At 38.7% G+C, this 27,708-nt stretch overlaps 3 protein-coding genes across 6 annotated transcripts; 2 read left to right on the forward strand and 1 right to left on the reverse strand.

Moving 5' to 3' along the window:
• The first annotated feature begins 611 nt into the window (after positions 1 to 611).
• LOC132837987 (LETM1 domain-containing protein 1-like) lies at positions 612 to 8,432 on the forward strand. The gene is made up of 10 exons (XM_060858050.1): positions 612 to 685; positions 796 to 1,001; positions 1,829 to 1,947; positions 2,499 to 2,614; positions 3,143 to 3,225; positions 4,308 to 4,491; positions 4,818 to 4,922; positions 5,019 to 5,171; positions 5,554 to 5,650; positions 7,861 to 8,432. Exons 2-10 carry the CDS (start codon positions 931 to 933, stop codon positions 7,929 to 7,931), a joined length of 999 nt encoding a protein of 332 aa, XP_060714033.1. The 5' UTR covers positions 612 to 685; positions 796 to 930; the 3' UTR covers positions 7,932 to 8,432.
• Positions 8,433 to 8,791: 359 nt separating this feature from the next.
• zgc:113184 (uncharacterized protein LOC553745 homolog) lies at positions 8,792 to 14,138 on the forward strand. The gene is made up of 5 exons (XM_060858600.1): positions 8,792 to 9,040; positions 10,458 to 10,665; positions 11,298 to 11,828; positions 12,212 to 12,429; positions 13,517 to 14,138. The coding sequence occupies exons 2-5, from the start codon at positions 10,554 to 10,556 to the stop codon at positions 13,688 to 13,690; spliced, it is 1,035 nt and encodes a 344-aa protein (XP_060714583.1). The 5' UTR covers positions 8,792 to 9,040; positions 10,458 to 10,553; the 3' UTR covers positions 13,691 to 14,138.
• Positions 14,139 to 15,997: 1,859 nt separating this feature from the next.
• Positions 15,998 to 26,879, reverse strand: nab2 (NGFI-A binding protein 2 (EGR1 binding protein 2)). Of its 4 annotated transcripts, XM_060858312.1 has the most exons (8): positions 26,256 to 26,879; positions 23,073 to 23,969; positions 22,018 to 22,151; positions 21,597 to 21,663; positions 20,953 to 21,082; positions 19,709 to 19,894; positions 18,294 to 18,342; positions 15,998 to 17,507 (listed from the first exon to the last, which is right to left on the reverse strand). In XM_060858312.1, exons 2-7 carry the CDS (start codon positions 23,946 to 23,948, stop codon positions 18,314 to 18,316), a joined length of 1,422 nt encoding a protein of 473 aa, XP_060714295.1. In that variant the 5' UTR covers positions 23,949 to 23,969; positions 26,256 to 26,879; the 3' UTR covers positions 15,998 to 17,507; positions 18,294 to 18,313. The 4 variants fall into 4 exon arrangements, with proteins under 4 accessions (XP_060714295.1, XP_060714297.1, XP_060714294.1 ...); XM_060858314.1 differs by lacking the exon at positions 19,709 to 19,894; XM_060858311.1 differs by lacking the exon at positions 18,294 to 18,342 and having other exon boundaries at positions 26,256 to 26,875.
• Positions 26,880 to 27,708: the final 829 nt, after the last annotated feature.

Below are 27,708 nucleotides of genomic sequence, written 5' to 3' on the forward strand. Positions count from 1 at the left end.
TATTGTATAGTATAGTGTTATTTATGTCTGTATTGTATAGTATAGTGTTATTTATGTGTGTATTGTATAGTATAGTGTTATTTATGTCTGTATTGTATAGTATAGTGTTATTTATGTGTGTATTGTATAGTATAGTGTTATTTATGTGTGTATTGTATAGTATAGTGTTATTTATGTCTGTATTGTATAGTATAGTGTTATTTATGTGTGTATTGTATAGTATAGTGTTATTTATGTGTGTATTGTATAGTATAGTGTTATTTATGTCTGTATTGTATAGTATAGTGTTATTTATGTCTGTATTGTATAGTATGGTGTTACCTATGTGTGTATTGTATAGTATAGTGTTATTTATGTGTGTATTGTATAGTATAGTGTTATTTATGTGTGTACTTTTGAGAGTCACAAACTGCTGGAACCAAATTCCTTGTGTGTGTCAAACACTTGGCCAATAAACCTTATTCTGATTCTGCTTATTATTATTTACTTCCAGTTTTTTTATTACTATTATTTTTTTCTAATTACAAACTTAATTTTTAGTTTTAATTTGTGAGTTATTCCATTCCGGTTGTAGTACAACACAACTGCAACGCGTCACAACGCCGCTAGATGGCGGTGTGTTTTTAATAAACTGTTGTATATGGTTCTATATCTGAGCGGCTAAATGACTACACTGATAAATAAGGTTTCGATTCTCGTTTTACTTTGATGTGAATAAGAAAATTAACTATTTGCTAAAATACATAAACTGTTTGTAGCTTTATATTTTAGTTTTAAGGCGTCTTTTTCTTTCAGGACGGAATAACCCTTTCTGGTCTGCGCAAACTGTGTGACAGTTGAGTATCTCGAACGCTCCAATAACCCGGACATTCCAGGGTGCTGTCATGGTGATTGAATAAGGATTTTGAAGAACATTTGCGCTTTTTAAACATGTTCCGATTCTGCAAACGAGCTGTTTTTATCCACGAGCAATGGACTGTGAAGGTCAACTTGAGTTTGAGGTAATATATGAGTGTAAAACACAACATTTCTGCGGGCTCGTGCGGTCTGTGAGGATGCTATGTTCATTACCACCAAACGTTCACTTGGGTTTTCTGCTGCACTGTGAACTCGTTATGGAGGTTTATATTTATCTCTTTACATTTCTGTTAGAGTTACGATCAGATAAATAAGCGGACACTTCGGCTGACTGATGAAGGATTATTGTTCAAATGGCTGAAAATGTAGAGCCTCTAACTGTCAGGTGTACAGTGCAAATTGTCCAGTTTCATGTTCACTGTAATAATAATAATAATAATAATAATAATAATAATCTTTGTTTATATAACACAATTCAATCTCTCTCTCATACACACAGATATACACACTCACATATACATACGCACACATGTACATACACACACACACACACCCATACAGACACATATACACACACACACATATACATACGTACACATATACACACACATATACATACACACACACATATACATACAAACACATATACACACACATATACACACACACATATACATACACACACATACATACACGCACATATACATACACATATACACACACATATACATACACACACATATATACACACACACACACACACATATACACACACACACACCCATACACACATATACATACACACACATATACATACACACATATACATACACACACACATATACACACATATACATACACACACATATACACACATACACACACACATATACATACATACGCACTTAGACACACATACACACACTTATTATGTACGTCTTTATGTCTTATGGCCTTTTGTATTTTCTAGTCTTTACTCCACGTCTCCTGTCAGACTGGGAATTCTGCAGAAGGTGAATAAAAAGTGTGAGCGTTTCTTAGAGCAGAGATTTCCTCGCTTTTCCATCCTGCACCAGACCCTGATGAAAGGTAAGAACAGTCTGATCCCAGGCTCTGAAACTCTCTCCAGCTCCACAGACAGGTCTGAGAATTAAATTTCACTAAATGATCCTGTCGGTCGAGTGAAGTTTAAAACGAGCTCAGAGTCTCTGTGAAGCTCATAATCAGGAACCATGTAATAATAAACAGTATGTTACAGATCTGGATGCTCCTCACTTTTAAAATGTAATGTCATTTGTATGACTTCCAGAATGAAAAATACTACAAAATAAAAATAATAATAAAGACTTAAAGTTAAAGGCTACATTTATGTAGCGCGCACAGACACAACAGAAAGACACCTGAGTTAGATAATATTACTGTAAATACATTGATGTGGGTTTAGAAGAATAATGTTAGTCTCATTAATATTTAAATACAAAACGTGTTAAATAAATTGAGTCTTAACTCGTAGATATTTAATAACGTCCAGTTTTCACTATTAAAACTGCTAGAGAATGTTTCAGTAGAGAAACACAGAGCGTCTGTATCTCGAGTCTCTTCTGCTTTACACTGATCCGATCTGATCCGATCTATTCCAGGATTTCGGCTCCTGATAGAAGACGTGAAGGAGGTCAGTAGAATCAAGAGGAGCATGTGGATGAATCAGATGCACTACAGAGATCTCCCATATCGAGACATGAAACGACTCGTTCTGGTGCGTTTGGTCTGGAGGTCTGAAGTCTTTCTGTGTGTGTGTGTGTGTTTGTGTGTGTGTTTGTTCTGGAGGTCTGAAGTCTTTCTGTGTTTGTGTGTGTGTGTGTTTGTTCTGGAGTTCTGAAGTCTTTCTATTTGTGTGTGTGTTTGTTCTGGAGGTCTGAAGTCTTTGTGTTTGTGTGTGTGTGTTTGTGTGTGTGTTTGTTCTGGAGGTCTGAAGTCTTTCTGTGTGTGTGTGTGTGTTTGTGTGTGTGTTTGTTCTGGAGTTCTGAGGTCTTTGAGCAACTGATTAAAGGTTAATGCTGAAACCCAGCCACGGTTCCTGATCATTGACACTACAGACAATGTTTTATTAAACACAGTTGTATGTTTTTTTACTTTACACTTTACTAGAATTTACATTCATCCTGCTCATCCTGCTGTACTTAAATTACACACACACACACACACACACACACACACACACACACACACACACACACAGGAGTGTAATTCCTGATCAGTGTTTTTGTTTCTGACTGTGTTTTAGTTTCGACGTGACATGATTAAAGCCGTGCCTCTGCTCATAATCTCAATTCCTCCGTTCGCAATCGGCTTCGTGTTCATCCTCATGTGAGTGACTTGAGTCTTATTTATTTATTTATTTACTTTTAACTAAAGTTGCGTGTAAATGTTTTATATAAACAGAACAGAGCGAAGTTAGTTTTAGTGACTGAATTCTACACAGGAGACAAATATTTATTACTTTCTGCAGGTCACATAAGGTGCTTTCTGCTGATATTTAGTTTGAAGCTGAGCAAAGTAAACACACACACACACACACACACACACACACACACACACACACATACACGGTCAGGCTAGCTCACTGCTCACACTACTATCTATGGACTTCACACCCACATTTCGTTACATGGCCCGCCTGTTCTTGTCTGTGATACACACACACACACACACACACACTCGCGCAGACACACTCAGAAAGAGAGAGAGAGACGCTACGGCATGTACAACATTTAACATGTACCAGTTATATGGGTTTTATTTAACTTCATTAGATTTTATATTATTGTTTTTTTACCGGTGCACCTGCACGTATTTCACCACTAGATGTCGCCAGTACGGGCTGTTAGAAGTCGTCATTTTTTTTTCTTAGTTATCGGACGACCAAACTGTTGCAGAAACTTTCATTTGTTTCTTATTCTAACGTCTTATAGCGAAATAACATCACATGAAATAAACAGGTTTAAAAATCTGTTTAATGTGGTGAAGTTTTCTGACAGTAGAAATGTGTGTGTGTGTGTGTGTGTATATATATATGTATGTTTGTGTGTGTATGTTTCTGTGCGTGTGCTAGTGTGTTTGTGTGTGTGTGTGCATGTGTGCTTGTGTGTGTTTGTGTGTGTATGTTTCTGTGCCTGTGTTTGTGTGTGTGCTTGTGTGTTTGTGTGCATGTGTGTGTGCATGTGTGTTTGTGCGTGTGTGTGTCTGTGTGTCTGTGTCTGTGTCTGTGTCTGTGTCTGTGTGTGTGTGTGTGTGTGTGTGTGTGTGAGACGCGTCAATAGTTTAAAGCTTAATTAAAGTCTATTTCTCCTATTAATAAAATCCATCTTCATGTCGCTGCTTATTAAGCTGTAAGAGTTCGTTATAAAGCGTTATAAACACTCTCACATCCCTTTTATTTTCCCCTCCAGGTGTTTGTTTCCTCGTCAGCTTTTGTTTCGACATTTCTGGACGCCGCAGCAGCAGAAACGGTTCCAGATGATCGACCAAATAAAACGTTGTCAGTGTCAGACGAAGATCCTGGACAGCTTGGTGTTGATGGTGCCACGTGTGAGAGAGTCACATCAGAGGAACCTCCTCAACCTGTGCTCCAAGGTTCCTCCACTGCTTTACTCGCTAAATTAACAATATTTATACTAATATTTACGTATTTTGATTTGGCCTTTCTTAAAGAAGAGACCATAGATTTAGTGAAAGGGATCAACATACATAGATTTAACTACCAGTAAGAATCGTTGTGATGTATTATTTAATATTAAACACCACATGATCAAATTTGCTGCTGATTGGACGAATAAACTTAAGGCAAGCTCCGCCCATATTACAGATTAAAATAAAAATCGTACTGTGAAACTGCAAGGTATTTATGGTAGATTTATAGAGGATCTAAAAGACAGTATGGTGTTTTATTTGTCCTGCAGGTTCAGGACGGGAAACACCCGAGAGTCTCTGAGGTCCACGCCGTACAGGACGTCTTCCACAAGTCTTCTCCTCTTGGACTGCAGTGTGTGGAACCTCGTCATCTGGTCAGTGGATCTGCTGCATGCTCTTTCCATGAACGTCACCTTCATCACATCGTAATAAATGAAAAGACTTTGTGTTTTCTTCTCTGTCTTGTCTAGAGATTGTTGGGTGCTCAGCTCTCTGTAATGGTCTGGTTTCCCAGTTTCCTGGTGCGGAGGCAGCTCACCACCAAAGCCCTGGACCTGCTGTATCTGGACCGCGCTCTGCAGGGTCTCGGGCTTCATCAGCTCACAGAGGAAGAAATGAGACAAGTCTGAACTTTTAACAGTCTGATGTTTTATGCTTTAAAAAGTTTTGGCACCCAATCGGTGTGGAGTATGAATACAGAAGCTTGTGGAGTTTGATGAGATGAGAAGGAGGTGTGGCCTAACGCTCATATTTACTACACTGGGTAGCTGCTGTAATATTTATAGAACATTTGCACAACCGCATCTCACACACCGTGTTTTATGCTTCTAATCAATGAAGTGTACAACATGTTTGTATTAAACACTTTACAGGATTTTTATTTATTTATTTATTTTAAACATGGGTGCCAAAATTTTTGCAAACAGCTATTCAATAATATATTCTCTCTCAACATTTCGGAGCTGTTTCTTTATTTCAGAGTAACTTTTAATACGTTCTTGTCAGGCATGTGACCTCCGAGGGCTGGACACCAGTCAGCTGACCTCCAGTCAGTGTAAAGAGTGGCTTCATCAGTGGCTGGAGCTCTCCACAATGGTCCAAGGTCAGAGTTCATATACAGAATTATAATATTTGAAAACACATCATGGTGTATATGAGAATAATCTGTGTATATAGATTTATTAAGGGTCAGAAATCTGTGTGTTTTTAGAGTTTTGAGTCGTTTGAGTCACTTTAGACTCTGTTAATGATTCATAGCTAATTAATCACTGATTTGACACAGAATCATTACTGATTTGTCACTGATTTGACACCAGTGTTTCACTGATTCATTACTTACAGTGGTGTGTAAAAGTGTTCACCCCTTCCTAATTTTTTATTTTTTTGCATGTTTGTGACACTCATTTTTCAGATCATCAAACAAATTTAAATATTACTCAAAGATAACAAAAAGTGTGGGGGCACGGTGGCTTAGTTGTTAGCACGTTCACCTCACACCTCCAGGGTTGGGGGTTCGATCCCCGCCTCCACCTTGTGTGTGTGGAGTTTGCATGTTCTCCCCGTGCCTCGGGGGTTTCCTCCGGGTACTCCGGTTTCCTCCCCCCGGTCCAAAGACATGCATCGTAGGTTGATTGGCATCTCTGGAATATTGTCCGTAGTGTGTGATTGTGTGAGTGAATGTGTGTGTGTGTGTGTGTGTGTGTGTGTGCCCTGTGATGGGTTGGCACTCCGTCCAGGGTGTATCCTGCCTTGATGCCCGATGACGCCTGAGGCTCCCCGTGACCCGAGGTAGTTCGGATAAGCGGTAGAAGATGAGTGAGTGAATGAACAAAAAGTGTTTGCCGATTGAAATCCTGCAGCTTTTTGGAGATAAAATTCAAGACTCCTGATTCAGACTTTTCTTCTAAACTTGCACCTTTCTGAAATGCCATCTGCCCTGAAAGGCTCGTTACTCATCAGTCATTCAGCGAATAAAAGGGATGAATCAGTGCAGAGTAGTGAACAAGTAACTTAGTCATTAAACACCAAATCATTCAGGAATTAAACGTCTGTACAATTTAATTCAAGTTTATCTGTATGGAGCTTTTTACAATTGACGTCGTCTCAGAGCGGCTTTACAGAACATAAACATAGAACAAAAGGTTATTATAAAGAATAATATAAAGATTAATAGAATACAAAATTCAAGATTAATATTAGATAGATTTAAATGTGTATGTATTAATCCCCGATGAGTAAGTCTGAGTCTGATGAAATACACATTAGTTATTAGTTTTATTTATTAAATCCCTGCTGATTTTCCTGAAGTTCTTGTAAGAAATTACAGATAACTGCACCCAAATTCCACTCTAAGATACACATCTAAAAGAGCTCACTCACTCACTCACTCACTCACTCACTCACTCACTCACTCACTCACTCACTCACTCACTCACTCACTCACTCACTCACTCATCTTCTACCGCTTATCCGAACTACCTCGGGTCACGGGGAGCCTGTGCCTATCTCAGGCGTCATCGGGCATCAAGGCAGGATACACCCTGGACGGAGTGCCAACCCATCACAGGGCACACACACACACACTCTCATTCACTCACACAATCACACACTACAGACAATTTTCCAGAGATGCCAATCAACCTACCATGCATGTCTTTGGACCGGGGGAGAAAACCGAAGTACCCGGAGGAAACCCCCGAGGCACGGGGAGAACATGCAAACTCCACACACACAAGGTGGAGGCGGGAATCGAACCCCCAACCCTGGAGCTGTGAGGTGAACGTGCTAACCACTAAGCCACCGTGCCCCTATAAAAGAGCTCATTCCTAAAAAGGTTTAAGTATCATAAGGTAACACGTTTAGGACTCTAAACGTATAAACTCGATTCAGTCGTTAGTACAGGAGCGGGAGCGGGACATCAAGGATCGCCACGAAAAAAGTGTCTACGTGACCGCGGTTACCGTTTAAAGAGACCATTTGGTTAATAACAATTGTAGTAATACCAAGCCAAGGTGTAAGTGACCTCGATTAACATTTAAAGACAATCGTCTAGACAACAAGGACAACAACATTCAGTTCTCACACTCAACACACATTCAAAGCAGAACCTCATTTAAACTACCAAAAGGGAAAACAGTATAAAATGCTTGGGCAGGATTTGCTCTGGGGTTCTTACTGACTCCGATGAACCCAAAGTAGGTACTTCATGTATTTTGTCACTGCGATACTGGAATAAACTTCTTGTTCTTCATTAGAATCTTCACCATCATCGTTTTATTTTCACACACATTTTCTTTTTGTCTCCCACCACAGAAGCAGAAATCTCCCTGTTACTTCACAGTATGACGCTGCTGACCCTCAACTACCCGCCGGTGACCAAGTGAACGAGACGCCGTCATCATATCACGTCATCCTCCGTTTACCGATGAACGTCTTCACCTCGTCTCTACGCCGTTTACACGTCCGCTTCTCCTTTCTCATTAAATCACATTCCTTTCACGTTTCTGCTTTATACTCGCTGCTGGTTCACATTAAAACCCACATGTCTAAAGTCATCTGCACAAAGTGACTCACTTTAGCTTTATTTTGCAGATACGACGGTCTGTGTGTGTTTTCTGTGGAAACCGAATACACACGTGTTCTTACGACGTTGCTGTTATTTGGTGTGTTTGTGTTTAATCATTGTGACGTTAGAATGTTTCGTATCTCAGCTACAGCGTACAGAGCTGTGAACGTCTTCTGTCTGTGAGTCAAACCTCACGTCTCTCTGTATTTACTCTCAGGTTACTTTGTTTTTATTTACTTTTTACTTTTTATTTTTTTATAATTATTATTTTCTGTGGCTTCATGAGAATATAATAATATAAAACTACATAAACCAAAAAGCTGGTGTATTTTTTTCTTCTATTTGTTTAATAATAAATTGATTTCATATCTTTTCCCATCAATACAAAACAAAAGTCTTAAATCTACATTTATTTATTTGTTTTTGTTTGTTTGTTTATTTATTTGTTTCACATGAACTCTAGAGCTGTTAGACTGACACGAGTAGAATTATAATGATGTAAAAACAAAACCAAAAAATTCCAACACTGAAATAAACATGTTAATTAATAGCCTGGGTGTCACGTGACCATGTGCGTGTGCGTGTGTGTGTGTGTGTGTGCGTGTGTGTGTGTGTGTGTGTGTGTGACTCTCACTTCCTGATTTCACTTTCTGGAAGCACGCGCTACCCGGAAGTCAACTTTCATATACAGTAAACAAACTTAACAGATTTTTCACACACACACACACACACACACACACTCTCTCTCTCTCTCTCTCTCTCTCTCTCTCTCTTACTATTACAGACACACTCTCTCACAGACACACAGACACACACACAGACACACACACAGACACACAGACACACTCTCTCTCACTCACACACACACACACACACACACACACACACAGAGTCACTATTCCAGCCGAACACAGCAGTTTGATTTGGGTATGTACATCTTCTCAAAGCTCTTACTCGAACCAAACTGTTTATTATTATTATTATTATTATTATTATTATTATTATTATTATTATTATTACTCTATAAAGACTCATTTGACACTAATTTGTACTATGTTTACACATTATTTATCTTGCTGGTGTATCCGTTGTGTTATTGGTGGAGTTTTACATCACGTTCAGTCTTTTAACCTACTATAAAAATACTCATTATATTAGTTTAGATGCCCAGGAAATGGACTTTTACCCTAATACCCCAGCAGTGGAATTCTTTAACACTATTAAATATGGTAGTTTTAGTGTCCTGGTGTTTGTGTCCTTTTAAAAATCCCCTTTAATACAGAACCTTTAGGACTGTACTTGTTTTTTTTTATTTTTTATACTATTCAGTATAATAATGAGTGGAATTTTTACAGTGTAATGCATTTTATTGGTATTATTTCAGACTTAATATTTTAAGTCATCGTAATCTAAAATCTTAATACTATTTTAAAATATATTTTACTACACCAGCCTTGAGACAGTAAATCAGTGCAGTCTCAAGGTACTAAAAAGTAATTTAAAATAGTTTTTTTTAACAGTTACTTATAGTTAAATAATAGTTAATATAGTTATATAGTTAAATAATTTTTATTTTAATTTTTAACTTAACATTTAGAATAGTAGTAGTACAGGTGGCGTAGTATTTAGCATTGAAGTATGAGGTCATCTTGTTTAGTACATTAACATAGGTGGCATGCTTTGTATTTGTATTTATTTACTATGGCAGTAGTTGTGAGCAGGGATCGACTGGGATCTTGCTGTATTTGGTTTGCAGATAGCGTCATTAGTTTGGCTGTTATTTAAGGTACTTTCAAAGAAAACGATGCAGACTTGTGAAGCCCTGATACTTCCTGAAATACTAAAATTAGTGCTTACTTTTCTGTATTTCCTCCCAACAGAGTTTTAGGCTGATGGTTTCTTTAGTCCGTGTCCTAACGAAGCAGTGTTGATGTAATCATTGATGGAGGCTTTAAAGCACTTTTCCACGTCACTCTGGATAAAGACGTCTGCCAAATTCCCTAACTGTGAATGCAGTCTTTAGTATTTTAGTATTGTAGTATAAGTGGCTTGCTGTGCAGACTGTTTAGTACAGTAGTGTAGGTTTCCTTCTATTCTGACATCTGACATTTGCTATTGTAGAGTAGATTACTTAGTGTTATGATATAATATTTAGTACAGTAGTATGGAACCTACTGTGTTGTCTAAAGTCTAAATAAAACCTGCAGGTGAAACAAGTTTGTGTTTCGTCCATAGGGACTGTTATGGACAGTCCATTCAGGACTGTTAACTGGCCAGCTGATAACGATCGAACCTCTCTGCACGGTTCTTCCCTTTTCTCTTTTGTTCCCTGTTCCTCTTCTAGCCCGAAGCAGCTGAATGACTCAGTGTGACGAAGAGTGAGCAACACGAAAGCAGGACACTGACTGTGAAACACAGGGAGACACACAGCGAGTGTGAGATGGAGGAAGCGTACACCGCTTTGTATCAGGAGTTCCTCCGTCTGCAGATAATCTGTCTAAAACAGGCTGAAATGTTACAACATCTCACTGAAGCATTGAGGAGACAACAAGGTACGTTCACACCGAGGACTCTGATATAAACACAGCTAATATAAAGCTCGGATATTCAGTACGTAACAAAGACAGGATGTACAGCTGAAACAGTATTACGTATCTAGGCGTAATTACACTGGAATAATAAGTGAACAACTAAGGGAGGGAAAATATTTGTACGCTTTATTTGAATGTTAAACTTAATAATGTTCTCAGTGGAGCGAAAGCTTACTGCACTAATAAAGCAGCGCCGTGTACAGAGTACACAAGTAAAGCATGCGATTCAACATTGGGGGAAAAAATGTTTTCGTTTTGAGAACTGAGACCACGCCTCCTTCACTGAGACTGACACACACAGGCCACGCCTCCTTCACTGAGACACAGACACAGAGGCCATGCCTCCTTCACTGAGACTGACACAGAGGCCACGCCTCCCTCACTAAGACTGACATGCACAGAGGCAACGCCTCCTTCACTGAGACTGACAGACACAGAGGCCACGCCTCCTTCACCGAGACTGACAGATACAGAGGCCACGCCTCCTTCACCGAGACTGACAGATACAGAGGCCACGCCTCCTTCACTGAAAATGATCCACAGATCATGCCTTCTTTAATTTTACACTTGATGTACGTCTTGTTGTCCCTCAGGTGTGGCTCCTGTCTTTAATAGGAATTTTGAAGATCTGTACGCTGAGCCGGTTCAGGGCAGACGTGTTGGATTGGAGATGTTCAACCACACAGACTACAGAGCACAAGAAGCTCACTTACACAAACAAGTGGCTCCCACACACACCCCTGAAGTTCATGCACACACCCCTGCAGCTCACACACACACCTCTGCAGCTCACAGACACACCCTTGCAGCTCACACACACACCCCTGCAGCTCACACACACAGCTCTGCAGCTCACACACACACCCCTGCAGCTCACACACACACCTCTGAAGTTCATGCACACACCCCTGCAGCTCACACACACACCCCTGAAGTTCATGCACACACCCCTGCAGCTCACACACACACCCCTGCAGCTCACACACACAGCTCTGCAGCTCACACACACACCCCTGCAGCTCACACACACAGCTCTGCAGCTCACACACACACCCCTGCAGCTCACACACACACCTCTGCAGCTCACACACACACCTCTTCTTTACCCCCTGCAGATATTACAGGTATCTGTGACATTTACTGTCATTACACTGTCATGTCTTGTTTTCTGTTGTTATTCTCCTGTGTGAAATCAAATCATGTTTAAATGCAGATCAGCTTTTAAAGGCTTTTTATAGGCAGAATCTAAACCAGTCTCAGATCCTCTGTGAATAAAAAAATGAAATGACTATTTTTCTTTTTCTGTTTTTTTTTTTATTTTATAGTCCTATAAAAAGTATTGTTGGGTTTGACATATTTCATCCTGTAAGCGGAAAATGTGACACTGCTGTTGTGTCTTATTATTTTATTAAACACACGTTTGATTCTATTTAGTTTTCATTGTCACTCTTGTGTTGTGCTTGTGGTGTGTTTGTGTGTGTGTGGGTGTGTGTGGTTTGGGTTTCAGGTGATCCTGTGGTTTCTCCGCTTGCTGGAGCTTTTAACAGGCTGCACCTGGAGCCTGCGCAGGAAAAGGAGGAGGAGGATGGGGCAGCGTCGGCATCAGGATGGTGTGAGACGAAGGAGCGCAGTATTTGGGATGAGTTACGACAGGTGGAGCAGCACTGGCACAGCAGCCAAAGACCTAAACAACAACAACAACAACATCAACAACAACATCAAAGAGTAAACATCAACACCTCCTTTCTCTTTAATTTAATTTCCTACATGTTTATAATGTACAAATATCACATTTGTGACTAAATTAGTTAGAGGAAGTATGAATTAAACCACCTGTAGGGCTGTTATTTACAGAGCCTCATGCATTAGTCCTTCATTATTCATTAAGGTGTGTGTGTGTGTGTGTGTGTGTATGGAAACCATGTGTAGGCCACATAGAACCCTTCAGGAGTGTTGATGTATCCTCTAGATCATATGAATGTATAGTAACTATAGTAACCTCTCTAAAAGGGAAACACTCTGTAGGGCTCTAGATAGAACCTTTAGGTTTCCCTCCATTAGTACATGCTGGAAAATTCTTTGGGTTTCTACTTTTTGCAGGTTTCTATCTAAAATGGTCGTTATTTCCCCATAAACTGAAGCTTCTATGCGTTCATCAGAAGGTCACAATTTTTGATTGTAGGGTTCTACATATAACCATTATGATTTCCCTGAGATCAAGCGAAAAACATGGTAGAGTTTTACTTTTCTTTTTTAAAGTGTTATATTCTGTATCTACAATCCTCAAAAGGGTTCCTCAAAGGTTCTTTGGAATCCTTTTTGGCTGTGTGGAGAACCTGTAAGGTTACATTTATCCATGACATACTGTTCATACTGTTAGTACATACGTAGGAATCAAATTAAATTAAGTATTACAGTGTTCTTTGCTTTTTAGTGAGGTTCTCTCAATATTGGAAACTCTGCCTGGAACCTTTAAGGTTCCTCCAGAAGGTCAAGCTGAAGAACTGTCTAGGGTTCTACATGTAACTTCTCCTAAAAAGTGTTTTTATATTGTTTATAAAGTACATTCAGCCTTTAACGTTCCTGCAGAGCTGAGAACATTATTCAGTACACATCACTCCTGACCAGGTTTTCTAAAGAGTTTAGTTGTAAAGGTCGCATAAGGCTGCCCTCAGGTGGACAAGTTGAAGAACATTTTGGGGTTCTAGATTGTCACTGTGAGATGTGATGTTAAACAGTTGCAGAACCTTAGTACAGAAGGTTGTATGGAGCTTTTCTGCATTCTCTGTGGTAACGGTGCTGTGTGCTGCAGCGTCTGTGGTCGTCATCGTTCCTGACCAGTGAGATGCTGAGCGAGATGGGTGGGATGCTGATGTCCCGCGTCACACTACACTCGCAGGTGTGTGAGTTCTGCCACGCCGTGTTCCCTGGACACACCACCACCAGAGGAGATTTCCTCCGCCATCTCACCACACACATATCCTGACACGTTCCACTCGTCTGAGAGTGACATGAGAACGTTGTGCGTTACAGACCAACACTTTATATCATTACCTTTAAACGCTGGGTGGTTTGAGGTAAAGGTCTTTAAGCTGCGTGAGATATTTAAATCATTTTATTACAAGCGTTGTGTTTATTAAAAGAAGAAAATGATCCAATTAATCAATTGTAAAATGCTAATTACCTCAACACTTTGAGTATATGTTTATTTACTGTATCATGTGTATAAATGATATTTTTCTGTACATATGCTGAGCTTATGTAGTGCATTAAACCAACAGTGACACTTCCGTATATCACGCTGTCCTTACTGCTGAGTAACTAACTATAAATGTTTCACTCACACAAGTCTGATATCTGTGTCCGTTATTAAACTTGTACTTAAACTTATACTGATATCTGTGTCCGTTATTAAACTTATACTTAAACTTAAACTTATACTGATATCTGTGTCCGTTATTAAACTTGTACTTAAACTTATACTGATATCTGTGTCCGTTATTAAACTTATACTTAAACTTAAACTTATACTGATATCTGTGTCCGTTATTAAACTTGTACTTAAACTTATACTGATATCTGTGTCCGTTATTAAACTTATACTTAAACTTAAACTTATACTGATATCTGTGTCCGTTATTAAACTTGCATGTATCTGAATAATAATATGCTGGATTTCATTCCATTGTAATTCTCTATAATAGCAGGTCTGACTGTACAGCAGCTGAACATCACAGGTTATATTAATGCATTCTTTCTAATTTGTTATTGTTTCCATAGTAACAGCTCGTTCAACGGGACGTGTACATCAGCTGTGCTTTCTGTAAGGAGACGTTTATTAAACAGTTATGGAAGGAGTCTCCGCTTTCAGGGCTTTGTAACTTTTTCAGGACAGAGGAGGTTATGATTCTTTGTCGTTAATTGACATGACCAGCTAAACTTAAATGGATTAAAAAATATGACCTACTTTAAATGTATAAAAAGCTGAAATAGTTGTAAATTGCTGTAGTGTGAGAACAACAACACACTCGGGGATGTGCTGCTGTAGGACAATTATGAACTCTTTGTTAATTAGTTCACTGTAACAGCACAACATTGAGTGGTTTGTTCTTGACACGTTTATTTATTTGTCTTGTTTTTTAGCTTGTTTATTAGGTTTTTGCTCGTGAGTAATTGCATGAACGAGCAGGTGTACAGATGTTCCTATTAAAGTGGACAGTGTGTGTATAAAGGGAACACCAGAGTGGTATTATTTATACCTTTATAAAATATTGTTTTCATAAACCAGTTTTATGGCCAGTGAGTGTTTAATGAACTAATTTGCTTTGACTTGGGTAACAGCTGAAATGTATTTGAGTGATAAAGCTTTTATTGTTAATCCTCTACGATATTTGGTGTTATGATGAGAAAGAACAGAACCACAAGTGCACATGAAAAAGATCATCATCATCATCATCATCATCATCATCATCATCATCATCTTGTTGTCCCTTCTAACTCCAGCCTGGCCGTGACGTCATTACAGGCCACTCAGGGAGCTCGCTATATTTAGCACTGCATCATCCGGTGAACAGAGATCACACACGCTACAGCTTAGCTTTACCGTAGATACCATCCATCTGTCCCCAGTTTATCATCTGTTATTATTCTCTTTTTATCCCTGAATAAGAATAACTTCCAGGTTTTTTTCCCCTCTTCCACTATAACAGTGTGGTGAATAACAGAATTCATTCAACTGTGAAAAGTCGATTCATGTTAAAGTCACATTTCTGTTTAAAATGGACATTTCACATTAAAATAGATTCTATAATTTGTTTTTATTTCACCACTTTGCTGTGTTTGATGTGAATGTTTACGAACTTTCAGGCCAGTCTTTGGCTGCATGCTAATCATCATGCATTGTTTTGCTAGCTTACGATACCGTTTACCTCAGCAGGTAATCTAACGGTTTAAACATATTTTAATGTAGTTGTCCTCAAAGTGTTACTGAGAAATATCAACATGTCTGAAATGATCGTTTTCACTCAAATACTGAATGAAAAAATGTACAGAAGTGGACTTGAAGTAGATGATGTACGGTGTACAGGTTTAAAAAACATTAGCTATGAAATGAACGACTTAGCTAGTTTTACTGATTGTCTTTTAGACAAAGTAAGTGGAAACTAGAAAAAATATAAACTTTTCCCTCAGATGTGTTGGAAAATTACAAAAATAAATTCTGTATGTTTATAATCACAAGCACAAGATTTCACCGCGTTGCCCGAATTAATAATGAACACAAATACAAGCAATAAACAATAAAATACCATTTATTGAGAATATTAAAAAATAAATTATCTGATGCCAGTAAGACAACAATGATTTCTACTATGAGATGCTAAAAAAAAAACACACACACATACAACCTCCCGGATGATCCTCATGGGATCAGGATTTAAACCTAGTTCGCTTTCTACTTTTAAATGTTTTGAAAAATAACACAAACTAATATCCCATACTTTTACTACAGTTCATATGCTTAAATTCTGTATAAGTTTAATCCGTTAGTGTTAAAATTGTCTTAATTAATAAACCACAATTAAAAACCCGGTTCCTTTAATCACTGTACGATCTAATTTTACACTCGGAGCGACTCGGATTCAGCTCCAGTCTGTAGTACGTTATCACTGCACCGTGTCTTTAAACTAAAGTTACATGCCGTTAATTAGGACACAGACACGAACCTAAACCTACGGCTGTGTTACTGATGTAACAGCAACAGAAATACGCTAGGTATCTACAAGAAATGTAAATCTCCTTCCTGCCCTTTTATGACCAAGTCTGGCACAGAGTGCATTATGGGTAATCTGTCCCAGATCATTTAGACTCTTACCTAGTACATACACTGTGGGATTTCTGGGTGTTCTCTATTATACTTTCAGACATAATGACAAAATGAGAAAAGTCCATAATGCACTGTAAAGTGTATAGTGTGTGGGTTCAGAGAACTAAACAATTTTTCAATTAAAGGGGCGTGGCCTCTGTGTCAATTATGGCTAAGTTAAAAATTTCAAATCCATGTAAAGCTGCTTTGTGACAATAAATTTTAATTGAAATAAATGCTAGTTTCAGGGAAAGAGACTTCCCAGCTTCTGTCTCGGTTAAGAGGCCTGGCCTTTGTTTATGTCAGTCCTGATAAAGGAGGCATGGCCTCTGTACTGTATGTGACAGTTTCCTGAAAAAAGGCGTGGCCTTTGTTTAGTCCCAGTGATGAAGATTGCCCTTTAGTCCAAAGTAAAGAGTTACTGCAGTCCCAAGGAAGAAGGTGTGGCTTCTGTGTCTGTCAGTCCAAGAAAAGGAGGCGTGTCGTCTGTTCTATTAGTACAGTTTTGTGTGTGTGCACGTGTGTCTTTGCTGCCTTGCATAACAACTGTTTTGTATTGTATGGTTGTCATGGCTGATCATGCATCAGCTCATTACTGTTGTATGAAGCCACGCCCCCTGAGAATTCAGTGAACTGTACTAAACTCAGACTATTCAGAACCCAGTCTGATCTACAACACACATCTTCATCCAGCCACTGACTCACAATTCTCAACATTCTAACACTGGACCTGTGATGTGCTAACTAACATGAGACAGTTTTGGGAAAGCAGGTGTAAAAATCTCCGGAGGGTTCGAGTCGTATGAGACCTGAGTTGAGCAGCAAGGCAACTTCTGGCTCCTGTTGGTGTCCCTTTAAGGGTCGTCTTTGGTGCTGGCAGGGCTGCTGCTCTGTTGGGATGCGTTTAAAACTCGTCTGTCTGATGCTCGGCCCTCCGGCTCTGCGAGGAGGAGAAGAAGAAATCGCTTTTACACAATGTCCTTTATGTCCGTTAACTTTATGTCAGGAACTTCAAATAAACAGAACAAAAATGATGCAAACTTGAAATGAAGCACAGAACAAACTGTGAAAACAGAAAACACCTAAAATGTCTTATTAAAGAACTAAAATTGTTTTTGTATATTTGAATAAAAACTGTTTGTGCTGCTTGATGCTCATTTACATATTAGAACCTGATTGGCTCTTGTTTGTTATGATATAATAACTGTTGTATGTTGAAATTTTTGTAAAACTTTTTACAATTTGTCTCCATGTTTCCTAAAATAAAGGTTTTATAAAGTTTAGGGTGAGTTTCAAAATAAAAGTTCAGAAGAAGGTCTTCAATATATTTGATTTGTAAAAATTCAATATTGTATATGTAAATAATATTATATATATAACTGTTGATGCTTTTTTTAAGCTAGCATCTGCCTTTGAATATGAGTTGTGCTTAGCATCATGAGCTTAGGACGAAGTTATCAAAATGTAAACTTTTTCCCTTTTCACATTTATTATCACTTATTATGAACCAAGAACATTCGTAAAGAAGTGAAAGGCAGTGACATGTAACTCTAATAATTTATTAAGGAGATTATGGTAATAATAACATAAGGCAACAAATGTGAAGAACTATAAACTTGGGTTATTAGTTAATTGACCAAGTATCAGCTATCAGAGCTGCTGTATTGGTGTGTAAATTAAAAGTATCACAAGAAAACTACACAAGCCCCAAACCTTTAATAATCACCTCTGATTAATGCTCCTGACTTAGAGTCGCCAGAATGATGGTAAAAAATCTGAAATATATTGTCAAGAAAAAATATGAAAGGTTCATTTTTAAGATGGTTTCTTATTCTTTTGTCTTTATTAGATAATTCCTGTTAAAAACCAGTAAAATACAATACAGCCATAATGAAGAGAGTAAAATAAGACAATACACTATACAATATGAACGGATGCTAAATAAATCCTTAACTTATCTGATCCTGATCCTAATCCTGACCTGCGCAATACTGCTGCATGAAACATGGGCATGTTTTCGGTTGTTGGTGTTTTTTTTTTTTTCCACAAATATATCAGCCATGGCAAATAGAGGGCAGGAGTTTGAGCTGTCAATCCAATGATCTTGTGTAAGTATGGAGGAGAGAAAGGACGAGCGAGGGAGGATTACGGGAGCCGGACGAGTGACAGTCACAGTGAAATCCTCACCCGGTCTACTGTGTTTTGTGTTTTTACATTCAGAGCGTGAAAGTAAGAGATATGAAGAAATTGAAGAATACATGTTACTGAGCTCATCTTTTCCTCATTAAGCTTAAGGGAGGAAAAGAGGAGGAAATAAAAGAGACTGCACCCTTTCCCTGCCCACGCGTTTTATTTTTACTCTGTCTTTCTATGAGTCAATGCGACGCCCTTCTCACTCCGGCCCACTCGTTCGCCCCCGCTCTCTCCTCATCCATCCATCCCGCCCTCTGCTCACACATTTCTCATGAGCTTTGACGTCAGAAAGGCAGGGGGGAGCTCCAATTTACCGCCCACACGCTACTTCCTGTGGCCCCAGCCGCCCATGCAGCATTCTCTCTCTCTCTCTCTCTCTCTCTCTCTGTCGCCCCATGGTGACATCGCATTACAAAGGCGTTTGCATCTCAAAGGCTACAGTTTTAATGTAAGCACACAAGCTCTCTCTGTTTCTGCTGAACTATAGCCTGGAGACTTGCTCCACGCAGAGCAAATCTATTTAAATAAAGCTCTGCTTCTTCTCTACCATCATTTCTTATAACTTTAAAAGTCACAGGAAATATGGCATAAATATGATGTTAAATAAAAATCTTTGATTGATACCAAACTTTTGTTCTATTTATAGAATAAGAAAAGTCTGAATAAGAAAAGCAAAACAGAAATGTGATGAATCTCTCAAAGCCACTGAAGTCACTGATTAGACGTGGGTGTGGCCTGAGTACGCTTGAATGACAGCACTCTGTCTGAGACTTCGCCTGCGTTAGCATAGTAACTTGGTTAGCTTTCCTCACTTTGATGATGAAGCTTTAATTAAGATTAGCACCGCCAACTCGGCATTAACACTGACCGAAAGAGACTCATTGTTTTTTTTTTTTTTTATTATTAGTGAACCAAACACAACTAAATATCATGTAGAACAGGATTCACCTGAAGTCTGTCTCTTCTCTGACCCTAGGCTGACCTTGGCCATGTGGTCACGTGACACCATTCTAGCCAATCGCAGGCCCTCGTCCATGAGCGTTTGCTGCATGAGCTGGCGACTCCAGGTGACGGGGCCGATGGTGTCGGCAAGGGGGCGGGGGGATGACGAGGGGAGAGAGTGAGGCCCTACATCTACACACACACACACACACACACATACACACACACACAGAATGACGCTCACACACACGCTACAGCTCATCAACACGATTATTCTTCATCACAAACGGATGGTAGACGTGATATTTACAAAAACAACCACAACAACAACATGAAGTATAAGACAGTGACGTGTTAGAGTCCGATGTAGATCTGAACGTTAATTAGACATGTGCTGATCATCTGCTAGACCATATCTCACAATATGTAGCATTCAAAATGTCTCTGTTACCATAGAGACAGCGTACTGAAACGGTTCGAAGCTATTTAGTTGTAATCTTACACCCTAGTTTTAAATGTAAAACATCACAGACTAAAGGTTTCACTTCATAAAGAGCAGAAGTACAGAGAGAAGGAGTGGAAAACATCAGCTGGGGTTTATAGCCTCGACCTTCTGTGTTTGACTTCGACTGACTGAAATTGTTACTGTTTTGATTTCCTCACTGTAATGTTTCATCCTGTCTTTTTTTTTATAGTGACAATAAGTTTAAAAGAACATAAAACTGATGCCAATGGTCCTGATGTCATGAAAACAGCTCTAACCAGCACAAGTTCCCAGGAAATGAAACCTCCTTTGGGTCCTGAAAACAAAATAAAAATACTTCTATCTGTTCTCACTGCTTCTAAAATACCTGACGAAAGGAAAAGCCTGTCTAAGAGTCCTGACAGTAATAAAGCACAAAATTAAAAACTGTGGGTTGAATTGAGAATATGTGAAAATGTAGAATGTAAAAATCTATTTAAGTGTATTTATTTCTCTGATATTTTATTATTCAAAGATGAATAAATTCGGAAGAGATGCAAAACAATTCACCCATAAAATACAGAAATCTCAAGCTTACTCTTTATATCTTATTTTAGAAAGATTTGTAATTATAAATTTGCTTATATTTAAGATTATAAAAGTTAAAAAGTTTGTATAAAATGATGACGTAAACACCATAATATCAGCACATGCCTGAACACAGCAGTGAGAAACTCCTTCAGTTTATTTTATTGTGAACAGAATTATTATGGGTATTTTTTTTTACCATGAGATAAACTGTCCAGACTTTCTCCTGACAGACTGTCGTCGTCTGCCGCTGACCTGAGACCGATGTGGATCGCCGTGTCAGCGCTCTTCGATCCTCGGATCTGGTTAACGCTGTCTGAATCTGTGACCTGGGAGAAAACGATCGTCAGCCAATCACATAACAGCTGAGCGTACCATATCCAGATCACCACCAGTTAACAAACCACAATAACTAGGCATTATTTTGCTGTTGTGCTTGTAATCAGATTATTGAAGGTTCATATGTTTTAATAATAATAATATTATTATTATTAATAATAAGAATAATAATAAAAAGAATAATAATAACAATATTATTATTATTATTATTATTATTAATAATAATAATAATAATAATAATAATAATAATAATAATAAATTAATAATTAAATACTAATAATAATAATAAATAGGTACAGGCTCCCCGTGACCCGAGGTAGTTCGGATAAGCGCTAGAAAATGAATGAATGAATGATAACAATAATAATAATAAAATAATAATAATAAAATAATAACAAAAATAAATAAAATAATAATAATAATACAAAATACAGTAATAATAATAATAATAATAATAATAATAATAATAATAATAATAATAATAATAATAATAATATACCCGACCTCGAGTTTGATTCTTTTTGGTGCGCTGTTGTCCATAAAGGAATTGGTACAGTCTTCAGGGTTGGTCCTAAAACAACAGAGTATTATTATTATTATTACTAATCATGTGTCGACTTAAAAGAATAATCAATGTTATTGTTTTATATTAACCAGTTTTTTTATAATAAAACCTTAGAATAAATATGATCTTGAGACTATAATAAAAAAAAACAACGTAAAAAAACACGTAAAAATGTAAAATATCAGACAATATCTGTGTAACTGAGCCACAGTGCGTAATGGATTTGGATCCTGTATCGACTCTGAGTAAAAATCCAGAACTTTCTAAAGCAATTTTAAGAATTAAGTTGGGTTTTATTTGGTTAATTGCGGTGCTGATGTATTTACACATGCATCGTGTGAGAGAACGGTGAGTCCGAACCTGCTGTGTTTCAGCGTGGAGGTGTAGGCACATTCCCTCGCCACCTGCCGAGCCAGAGAGAAAAGCTCCACCCGTCTCAGTAACAGCGCATTGTCACGTATGCAGAACTGCGCCGCCGCTTCGTTGATGATCATCTGAGCAGGAAAGAGACAGACAGAGAAACGTAAATATTAGCTAGTTCTGTTAGCACACGTTTTCATATAAAAATCATCCATAAATAACACAGATCCTACATTCACATCAACCATCAGGGACGCAATCATTTGGTCCACTGCATATTATTCAGGTTTAAGCTTTTTAATTAAAAGAAAACAAATAAAAACCCTTAAATACAGACAGGATTATAATACACTATATAAACACAAGATTATAGAATTACTCTGTTTATTACACATTCATAAGAATGATATTTTGTTTGTTTTGGCTAAAAGGTTGCTATGACTACATTTTAATTTCATTTGAAAGATTCTAGCGTATATGAATACGCAAAAGCCCCCAGTTCAAGGGGTTCATTTGCATATTAGGACCTGATTGGCTCAAATATTTTATGAGCTAATAATACCTCATGTAGTGACTTTAGACCGACTTATTAATGCTAAATAACGTATTAATGCTAGCTGCTGGTTTTTATTTATCAGAGTAGATTTTAAAAGCAGCTTTTTAAGTTTCTTATGAAGCTGATTTTTTTTAAACAGCTGTATGACTCATCACAGCACCATCGTGAAGCTCTTCTGGGATTCCTGAAGCACAAAGTGACATTTTTACAGTAGCAGACAGACTGGAAATATAACGTCCACAGTGTCCGCTTCATCCAAAGAGATGTGTTTGGTGTCTGAAGTTTGGAAGCAACGGCAAAATCAGCACTTCTAATTACCTGTTACCTGAGTCTGATGTGCTGATGAACAAAAGTGTTTCCAAAATAAAAAGCCATGATACATGATTTTTAGCAAAATTGTGACAAAAGCCATGTCAGCTGTTCACAAACATCTCCAGAGAGGAGACAGAGGAGATCATTACACACAGTGCTGCACTGAGGCTGTTGAGCAGAATCCTACCTCATGGTGCGTCAGCTGCTTGCCCTCCCTCCTCTTGGAGTCGAAGCGGCCGTAGATGAGGCTGTACTTGCGGATCTCCTCCTCTTTGCTCTTGTCGTGTGGATCCATGATGAAAATGTGACCCACTGTTTTGGCCATCTTCTTATTCAGCCGCAGGAGACTCTTCACCTCGGCTGGGTCTGTGTGCGGCACTGTTCTGAACAGACGCTCCACACTTTCCCCTACTGCCTTCACCGTGTCTGCATCCAGCTGTCCTCCGGGCCAAGGGGAGGATGAGGAGGAGGACGATGTGGGTGGTGTCGAGGGACCTATGTTACGAGAGTGGACCAAAAGAGGCAAAGGAGGACTGGGCTGGTCTTCCTCTGCTCCAACGCTCCCGTCTAATTCTGGACTGAGCCAGTGAGGCTCCATGGGGGACAATTTGTCCCTGTATAGATGGTGATCTGGAGGAAGCGGCGATGCCTGGGAGCACGGGCTCCTCGGACTGCCGTTATCTCGGAGCGGAGTCAGACAAGCTCCCTGATCCTCCCTGTCGCATGGGGACGCTGGCTGGCCGTTACTTAACTTCCTGGAGCCCACGATGCTGTCGATTTTAAAAAGTGGGATTCCTCCCATGGCCGAGGTCAGGGGTTGGTTGAAGATGGCGGGATTAGCGGCCCAGTCACGCAGGGCTTTCTGCAAGCGCCGCACATGCAGGGGCTTTGTAGCCATCCCCACCAGAGCCATTATCTCCAGGAATTCCTCTTCTCCAGCTTCACACAGCTGCTGCACATCGTCACCGCCCTGCTGGATAAAGGTGTCGTAGTACATGAGCAGGTTTGCTCTCTGCAGCACACGGTACAGCTGCAGCTCGCCCAACGTGCGCGGCACCGACATCCTCCTGCTGCTCTACTACAGCTACACAACACGACAACCAAACGTCAAATCAAACAATTCAAAACAAGCAAAATTAGCATCAGTGTTTCAACAGAGATCTACTCTTGAAAAGAGTTAGGAAGGAATTACAAAGAGAATTAATGTTCATGCTAATAATGTCATCGTATTGAGCTACGATCGCTAACTCCATGACCTAAGTGCTGTCATTTACCTGGACTGATATTTAGGAGTATTTTCAACAACTCAGTAAGACAGGCAAGGTCTTTCGTATGAATATTGAAAAATAAAACAAAAGAATAAATATTTTGGCCAGAATGAGGCAGTGAGGCAGCTGTTTCTGGCTGGCGGTGGAGCTTATTTCTGGGAAAGAAAAAAAATGTAGCCTAGAGATATTCATCGCACAAAATATTTTTAATACTTTTATTTGTTTATTCTTTTTTTTTGTTCTAATAAAATATAGTCAGTAAACTTAAAAACACTTCACATTTTATTCCAAAATTGCTGGTAACTGAAAGTGATGCCCTTATTATCTGTAGTCAACCCACAGCCCCGCACACTCCATCCACCTATGGCTTTAGCCTTAAATGTTTATAAATGCTCATATGAGTGGGCTTTCAAGTGCATATGTGAGGTCATGACTGTTAATCTGGGGTTCTTAAGAGAGTACAGTAAAAAATAAACTGTTTTAATCTTTTACTGTCATAATATAAGTGATGGAACTGAATTCTAACGTACAAATAATAACCAGAGTATTTAAGACTCACTTAACCTCCTTTTCATCATTTGTTATTTTCATTTTTTTTTTTAAAGACTGTCTTCAAAAATACACCACATTCACAGCAGACAAAAAAAGTGCAAAACATCAGCACCTTCCCCCATTTACACGTACACTACACACCAACCCACACGCCCACATGACGTACTTATCTCCTTCTCGCTCGTTTCTACATTTCTGGAAAAAAAAATTTTTGAATTTCATTCAACTTTAAACCTCAAATACAGCTGTAATATTCATCTGCTCGATGCTTTCCAGGCTCTATATCATTGGATTTGTTTACATTTTCACACTTTCACAGCGTAATCATGAGTGAGTTCATGAAACGTGTGACTTTTGTCTTTGGAGACGTTTGTCTGTTGGAACAGATCCATTCTTTAGAAGGCAAAAACACGTCGGACGAGAGTTACGATTATTTTCTTTCACTTTTAATCATGTCTGTGACTCTGATTTACTTCTGCGCAGTAATAACTCTGTATGTGACGCTTGAAGTGAGCTGCACTTACACCTAGTTTCTGATGCCAGATATTAAATTATCATTACTTATCATTGCTTGGAATAAAGATATCGGAGTTAGGATACCGATGTGTACACGGCTTACTGATTTGATTCGTTCAGATTGTCAGATTTTATTAGTTTCATTCACTCCCCTGGCTGGTCTGCGTCTATAAATAATAATACATGCAAGATATTTGTGCATGAGTATACGGTGAAGACGGTGTGTGACTTTTCTTTTCCACGTAAAGCTGCTTTCACACGAACCTGTGATTCTTATGGTTTATGTTGGAAACACGAGATAACATTTGCATTTCTTTTTCTTTGCTGCTGTAACAGAGAAATTTCCCCATTGTGGGACGAATAAAGGTATATCTTAGGTATACATTACTAATAATTAGTAATAATGTTAGTGTTATAGCATCATATCTTATGCATGTTATAATGTGTCTGCTTTGCCTAGTGGGCTTCATTAAAATACAAACAAATTCAAGCTTCAGAGGTCATAGGAGCAGGTTATAGCTGTATTCATGAGAAAAGCATGACAGACTAACTGTGCTTTTCATTTCATTTCATAAATACAATAGATATATGTGTGTGTGTTATACTGTATGTGTTATCTACTGCATGCTTGTTATGGTTATACTGCTAAACACAATTCCTTTCTAAGGAACCCTACTGAATTACTGGTTACTGAATAAGCAGAGCTGAGGTTGATTATTATGGGAGAAACTAATCCCCAGAAATAAAAACTACAGGCTGATCTTTTACAATGGGAAAAACAAACAAACAACAGCAACATTCTCTTATTGTTTAGTCAATACACAGAAACAAAACTCTTTGAACAAAACATATGTTTTCGCTGGTTTTACATTTGGTTTTACATACATACACAGGAACCGACTCGTTCACAACAAGCACACAGCAAATCGCAGAACCCAAAAACAGACTACACTGGGTTTAGTATCAGACGTTTTAATACAGAACGATAAGAAAATCACCATATACGAAGGCATATTTAAAGTCGCTTTACTCACCTCGTGGGATTCCGAAAGAACCGATTCAGGAATCGGAATAGACAAACACTGGGACACGTTTTGTTTTGCTGATTCCTCGCCCCTTTTTTTTTTTTTAGTTGCTTTCTCTGGTGTTAGATTGTCTTTGCTCTCAGTTTGCTGGATTTCTTGCTTTGTTTACAGAATAAAAGTGCGACACTGCATGTTTGAGTGTAGATAAAGAAATCGCCTGGTGTTATTTCTCCTGAATAAACTCGACATTAAACCACTCGAGCATGTTTATAGAAATAGTTTAAAGGTAAACAATGAGAATAAAAGTGCGGAGCGTCCAAGTCCGTGCCTGGCTGCTTTTTGCTGGCAGTATCTGGGTTGTTAATGAGAGTCTTTTTGCTGCTAGTGTGGGCGAGAGAAATGTGGGGGCGGACTGCGGCACGCCATCTGACCGAAAAAGAGCTTTCCTCTGCCGGCTACAGGCGCCTGAGCGCCGGGGGAGGGGACTGGAGGAGTGCACCGGGGTTCTCTCTTTATCTTTACCCGAATCTACACCCTAAATATGAACCACGATATACACAGAGATGTGAAATACAGTGCGGGATCCTGTAACATCAGCATGAACTCGTCACCGCACGACACGCTTGTGTTTACGCGGAAGCCCCGTTTACTGTACGTGGGCTGAATATTCGATGCGCTCGCGGACGATAAAGAGCTGCAGCCGTTGCCATGGTGAGGAACGCCTCTGTGGGCGGGGCTAATCGAGTTCTTTCCGTCTGCGAAGATTCCACGCGTGACGCAGGCTCTATTGGTGGGATTCCCCCGTGACGTCAATGCGAGGCGCGCGCATCCAGAGCAGTACGCAGGGGCTAATAATAATAATACTAATAATAATACTAATAATAATACTAATAATAATAATAATAATAATAATAATTTATCCAAACTCTATAGATCTATACAATATAATAATAATAATAATAATAATAATAATAATAATAATAATAATAATAACTTATTCAAACTCTATAGATCTAGACAATAAAATAATAATAATAATAATGATGAATGATTTACATTGTAAATCATACAATAAGGATGATTTACATCCTTTTTCTGACGTTTATTGTCCATAAAAATATTTTTTTGATCATGGAAAATGAAGCTTTTGTATGCGATTTTATTCTTTTTATTACTCTAATCAACTCGTTATTACTTTGAGTAAGTGGAGGCAGCCAGTGTTATAGACACAAAAACGTTTACACAGCCCTAGATTTACATTTCCAGCATGTCTCCTTATATAATCTCATGTTTTTATACAACTGAGGGTTAAGGGCCTTGCTCAGGGGCCCAACAGAGGCAACTTGGGATTTAAACTCACAACCTTCTGATTGGTAGCCCAACACCATAACCACTAGCTACCACACACCACTGGATTAAAACTAGTTTGACTAGAACTCTCTAAGGATTAATAATCGCCATT

Source organism: Tachysurus vachellii, chromosome 22 (genome assembly GCF_030014155.1).
Source record: "Tachysurus vachellii isolate PV-2020 chromosome 22, HZAU_Pvac_v1, whole genome shotgun sequence".
NCBI classification, from domain to species: domain Eukaryota; kingdom Metazoa; phylum Chordata; class Actinopteri; order Siluriformes; family Bagridae; genus Tachysurus; species Tachysurus vachellii.

What these genes read in the sequence shown, in the direction of transcription:
- LOC132837987 (XM_060858050.1), top strand. Translation starts at nt 931, where the DNA reads ATGTTCCGATTCTGCAAACGAGCTGTTTTTATCCACGAGCAATGGACT. An exon ending in TCCTCAACCTGTGCTCCAAG is followed by an intron (nt 4,492 to 4,817) that starts GTTCCTCCACTG and finishes TTTGTCCTGCAG; the next exon opens with GTTCAGGACGGGAAACACCC. An exon ending in CAGAGGAAGAAATGAGACAA is followed by an intron (nt 5,172 to 5,553) that starts GTCTGAACTTTT and finishes CGTTCTTGTCAG; the next exon opens with GCATGTGACCTCCGAGGGCT.
- zgc:113184 (XM_060858600.1), top strand. Translation starts at nt 10,554, where the DNA reads ATGGAGGAAGCGTACACCGCTTTGTATCAGGAGTTCCTCCGTCTGCAG. An exon ending in AGCATTGAGGAGACAACAAG is followed by an intron (nt 10,666 to 11,297) that starts GTACGTTCACAC and finishes GTTGTCCCTCAG; the next exon opens with GTGTGGCTCCTGTCTTTAAT. An exon ending in ATCAACAACAACATCAAAGA is followed by an intron (nt 12,430 to 13,516) that starts GTAAACATCAAC and finishes TGTGTGCTGCAG; the next exon opens with CGTCTGTGGTCGTCATCGTT.
- nab2 (XM_060858311.1), bottom strand. Translation starts at nt 23,948, where the DNA reads ATGTCGGTGCCGCGCACGTTGGGCGAGCTGCAGCTGTACCGTGTGCTG. An exon ending in CAAAAAGAATCAAACTCGAG is followed by an intron (nt 21,083 to 21,596) that starts GTCGGGTATATT and finishes GTTTTCTCCCAG; the next exon opens with GTCACAGATTCAGACAGCGT. An exon ending in AGAGAAGAGACAGACTTCAG is followed by an intron (nt 17,508 to 19,708) that starts GTGAATCCTGTT and finishes TCCTCCTCGCAG; the next exon opens with AGCCGGAGGGCCGAGCATCA.